Source organism: Myxocyprinus asiaticus, chromosome 9 (genome assembly GCF_019703515.2).
Source record: "Myxocyprinus asiaticus isolate MX2 ecotype Aquarium Trade chromosome 9, UBuf_Myxa_2, whole genome shotgun sequence".
In the NCBI taxonomy this organism is placed as follows: Eukaryota; Metazoa; Chordata; class Actinopteri; order Cypriniformes; family Catostomidae; genus Myxocyprinus; species Myxocyprinus asiaticus.
This window is the reverse complement of record NC_059352.1, coordinates 45,818,068-45,823,081: the sequence shown is the minus strand read 5'-3', so window position 1 is coordinate 45,823,081 and position 5,014 is coordinate 45,818,068. Positions and strand designations below refer to the sequence as shown.

At 34.9% G+C, this 5,014-nt stretch overlaps 1 protein-coding gene across 2 annotated transcripts; it reads left to right on the top strand.

Annotated features, from left to right (window-relative positions):
• Window positions 1–329: 329 nt before the first annotated feature.
• LOC127446240 (ubiquitin-40S ribosomal protein S27a) lies at window positions 330–3,633 on the top strand. 2 transcript variants are annotated; one of them, XM_051706994.1, is made up of 6 exons: window positions 330–376; window positions 480–544; window positions 2,635–2,689; window positions 2,769–2,854; window positions 3,164–3,295; window positions 3,389–3,633. In XM_051706994.1, the coding sequence occupies exons 2-6, from the start codon at window positions 497–499 to the stop codon at window positions 3,536–3,538; spliced, it is 471 nt and encodes a 156-aa protein (XP_051562954.1). In that variant the 5' UTR covers window positions 330–376; window positions 480–496; the 3' UTR covers window positions 3,539–3,633. The 2 variants fall into 2 exon arrangements, with proteins under 2 accessions (XP_051562954.1, XP_051562955.1); XM_051706995.1 differs by having other exon boundaries at window positions 341–376; window positions 455–544.
• The last annotated feature ends 1,381 nt before the right edge of the window (window positions 3,634–5,014 follow it).

Here is a 5,014-nt window from a genome sequence, read left to right as displayed (position 1 = left end):
AATAATACACAATTTTTTACATAAGAATTAATGTAAGTCTTTTTATAAAATTATAAGCACTGTAACCTCAATTTTTACTTTTTTTCAAAGAAAAGGAACGACCAGTCAAAATATATATATATATATATATATATATATATATATATATATATATATATATATATATATATATTTATGGTAATCAAAATTACGCCATAAATGCTGCAGATTGAGCTTAACTTGTACTGAACCCGGAATAGTCCTTTAACCATATTTATTGCGACACACTTTTGTGGGCATTTCCTTCAGGCAGTTCTTAGGGCACCATTAGGGCCCTAAAGAGCACGTTTTGCCTTTAGAAAGACCCTTTCCGGTTTCCGCCATCTGCACGCTGGTGGTGAGTTTCTGATGCTGACAAATAATTACCAAATAAATAGAGTATTTGGTTATATTTTTGCCTTTAATTCATCAACAGACGTTCTCTTTTCTCTTATGCACAGGTGGATCGAACATCAAGATGCAGATCTTCGTGAAAACCCTGACGGGGAAAACCATCACCCTTGAGGTGAGACGGAGATCAGCAGCATGGCACAATACGACTTTTTATTTTATTTTTTTTATTCGATTTAATGTGAATATTTGCTGTTGTGGTAAAGATAGTCTCGCATTATATTGAGTTTTAAGTTTAAAAGTATACAATAAGTAGAACATGATGTAAATAAATGTTTGAATTATATGGTTTCAAGGAAACTCTGCATGATGCCATTAACAATGTGGCATACTTAATGTTTACATTTTCCCGGCTGCTACAAATCTACCTGCCATCTTTTTGTTGTTAAAATGTATACTTTTGAGAATAATCTGACTTTCAATATTTATGTTAACCCATGTGCGTCAATAAAGTTCAGATGTCCTTAGAGGACAGAAGTATGGCAAAAAAAAAAAAAAAAAAACTGCCATAATGTTATATATTAATATTATTTTACACTTTCAATGAGTTAATTTTTTTTTTAAATAACATAAATACTGATCATAACTACAAAATATTCATTCATATTCAGGATTTTAACCCTTTAAATGCCAGTTTGTTTATATAATGCCACTGTTGTTGTTTTTTTAGAAAACAAAAAACACGAATTTATTATTTTCCATATATTAAGTGCTTAGGGGATTTTTTTTTTTTTTTTTTTTTTGTGTGTGATTATCATAGTCTGGGATATGTCAATGATTAGCAACAACAACATTGATTGATGCATTATTATATTTTGTGCAGTGTCAGATTTAAAAAAAAAAAAAACTCACACTCAGTACCTTAGAGGAAGAAAATGTCCACGTAAAAAACTGCCATAAAAATATTATATATTATCTACTTTCACTGACCAACATCAGTCCTGATCATAATTACTAAATATTCATTTTCAGGATTTTAACCCTTTAAATGCCAGTTTGTTTACATAATGCCACTCTTTTTGTTTTAACACATCAATATACACATACAAAACACACTCTGACATCTGTACCAACACACCCACACAATTTTAGCTGCATCATTTATTCAATTGGCCTGCAGTGCTCAATAATATGGCAAACAGAAAATAGGAAAAAAGCATGTATTTGCTCCATAGGCTACACATGAGAAAAATGGCGGCATCTGTTGGAAAATATTAAAAATGTAAATTTTGAAGCCAGGGCTCCGGAATGAAAGCATAATATCATATAATTCATGATTTTATGCTTTAATGGCACTGGGATCAAATATTGCCGTTTCAATGGGGACATTTTTGTCCTTAAGGTCCTGAGTGTAACTATTTTGTGTACACAGTGTATTATAGGAACTGAGGTTGAAATATCAAAATTCCCCCAAAAATACACACCTTTGTGTGTGTGATTATCATAGTCTGGGATATGTCAATGATTAGCAACAACAACATTGATTGATGCATTATTATATTTTGTGCAGTGTCAGATTTAAAAAAAAAACAAATGTATGCTGTTGGCATTAACAGAGCCAAAATGATAAAAAAAAAAAAAAATGTCCTGAAGGTTGCACAAGGGTTAAACAGCAATGCAGCGTATTACTACTTAAACTTTATCTCAAATTAGCGCACATTTGGTGATATCGTATCTGTAATAGTTCGCCTCACAGTTCTCGCATTATGTAAGGTACACGTTTTTAATCGTCAGGAATACTTTAGGCTGTTTGGTGTTTGAGATGGGTTAAATTCGATTTATTAATGATACTTGTTAATAGATCTCATTAATAGTTGCTACAATTGATTGGCGGATAAGTCATTGCATATTTTAAAGATCAAACCAATCAATTCAGTCATAAAATTTTCATTTCTTAACTTGCTCCTGAACTCTGTCATGATGCAATATTGTATGGTTGTCACCAAGCAACAGCGCATCAAAGGCATCAAACGTTTATACAGCAGAAGAAATACAGAACATCTAGGGTGTATTCTGAGAAAGATGCATCACTTTAGCATTATTGTGATTGAAAAGACAAAATTGTTACCATTGCCCCCAGTCTCCCCTATATTACAATTACATGAAGTTGGTTGTAAATAAATATGGAGAAGTTGGTTTGCTTTATGTCCTGTTTAGTGTCTTGACTTGCACATCTCATCTAAAGACTTGTTTTGTGATTTATAGGTTGAGCCCTCTGATACCATTGAAAATGTCAAGGCAAAGATTCAAGACAAGGAAGGTAGGCACCAGGTTTATATTAAGAGCATTGCAGATTTGTTAAAACACACTATTCATGGAGGTAAATGTCCTTGTTGCAGGCATCCCTCCTGATCAGCAGAGATTGATCTTTGCTGGGAAGCAGCTGGAAGATGGACGTACCCTGTCTGATTACAACATTCAGAAGGTTGGCAAATATTGGGCCAAACTGAATAATCTGCCACATTTGATTAGGCTGATTGGTCACAGTGTGTTCAGGCTTTTATATGTAATGATGAAATGCCTGTGTCTGGACACTTCAAAGCAAATTTCCAAAGGCTAAAATGCCCATCTAGTATTTTTGTTGCTCCTACTTGGGACTGAACCTGCAGACATTGTCTTACCCCACATATGAAGATTTATTTAAGAGTTGGATTCTTAAAAAATATTGACTTTAATTGAGTCTGCTATAGTTAATCAATAAATATGAGTCTGGATTTTGTGATTGTTTTTAAAGGAGTCTACGCTGCATTTGGTACTGAGGCTGCGTGGTGGCGCTAAGAAGAGAAAGAAGAAGTCCTACACCACTCCCAAGAAGAACAAGCACAAGAGAAAGAAGGTCAAGCTCGCTGTGCTCAAATACTACAAGGTGAGTTGCTTTGAACCTGTCTGGGACCAACAATCAGTGCGATTCATTTTCTGCATTGAGAGACATGTATGATATTTAATATTTCCTCTCCAGGTCGATGAGAATGGTAAGATCCACCGCCTGCGCCGCGAGTGTCCCGCAGATGAGTGTGGCGCTGGCGTGTTCATGGCCAGCCATTTTGACCGTCATTACTGCGGGAAGTGCTGTCTGACCTACTGCTTCAACAAACCAGAGGACAAGTGAAGTGCAGCCCTGACAACATGCTCTGTTTTAAACAGGAGATTGTTTGTTATGGAGTTTGTACTTTGTAAATAAAGATGTGGCCTGTCACTCAAAAATGACTGTTGAATTTCTTGACTCTTTAAAAAGTTTAAAGCATTCAGCCCATTACACTATGGTAACAAAATCAGATACACTAGTGACAAGTTGGGTAACAAAATTTGCAAAAATAAACCTCAAATGATTCCTATTAACAAAGTGGCAATAGTAAAACAAATTCAATGAAGGACTGAAGTCCATCACCTGTGAGACTAGAGTACAATATTTAAGTTTTTACTTGTATATATTCTGCACATTATTTGATTTATGAATAGGTATTAAAAGGAGTAGTTCAAACAAAAATGAAAATTCTCTCATTTACTCACCCTCAAGCCATCCTAGATGTGCATGACTTTTTTTTTTTTTAATCCGCAGAACACAAATGAAGATTTATAGAAGAATATCTCAGCTCTGTATGTCCACACAATGCAACTGAATGGTGACCAAAACTTTGAAGCTCCAAAAGCAAAAAGGCAGCATAAAAGTAATCCGTGTCTTCTGGAGTGAACTAGTATATTTTAAGTGCGAGACCAAAATGTAACTTTTTTTTTTTTTTTCTCACTGTATATCTTGCCATAGCAGTCTCTAGGCAAGATCATGATTTCAAGCTTGATTACACTTAAGTGCATACCAGAGTGCTAGATGGTGCCAGGGAGTGTAATCAAGCTTGAAATCATGATCACTAAGGAGACTGCAAATGTCATGATGAATAGTGAAAATTGAGTTACATTTTGATCTGTTCTCACCTAAAACCGATTGGATATCTTCAGAAGACATGGATTAAACTATAATTATAATTAATTTTATAATTATAATTATCACACATTATACATTTGCACATATACAGTGAAATTCTTCTTTTTCACATATCCCAGCTAGGCTGGGGTCAGAGTGCAGGGTCAGCCATGATACGGCACCCCTGGAGCAGATAGGGTCAAGGGCCTTGCTCAAGGGTCCAACAGTGGCAGCTTGGCAGTGCTGGGGCTTGAACCCCCAACCTTCTGATCAGTAACCCAGAGCCTTAACCGCTGAGCTACCACTGCCCTAAACTACTGGAGTCTTATGGATTACTTTTATGTGCTTCTTGGAGATTCAGAGTTTTGGACCCCATTCAACTGAGATATTCTTCTAAAAAATCTTGTGTGTTCTGCAGAAGTCAGTCATACATATCTGGGATAGCATGAGAGTGAGAAAATGATGAGAAGTTTAATTTTTGGGTAAACTGTTCCTTTAATGTATATATTTGTGGGATTTCATTTTCAAACTTTTGGTGTACTGTTCTTATAAAGGTTATATTTCAGGTTAAGTTTAGATCTTAACTTTGCAATAGAAAAAGCCACAATAAAAATATAAATCTTGATCAGTTTTAGTTGTACAACTAAGGCAATTAAAACATGGGAA

Bases quoted from the DNA above. Each gene is read 5' to 3' on its own strand.
- LOC127446240 (XM_051706994.1), top strand. From the start codon at position 497: ATGCAGATCTTCGTGAAAACCCTGACGGGGAAAACCATCACCCTTGAG. The intron at 545-2,634 runs GTGAGACGGAGA...TGTGATTTATAG, and splicing joins GGAAAACCATCACCCTTGAG to GTTGAGCCCTCTGATACCAT. The intron at 2,690-2,768 runs GTAGGCACCAGG...TCCTTGTTGCAG, and splicing joins AAAGATTCAAGACAAGGAAG to GCATCCCTCCTGATCAGCAG.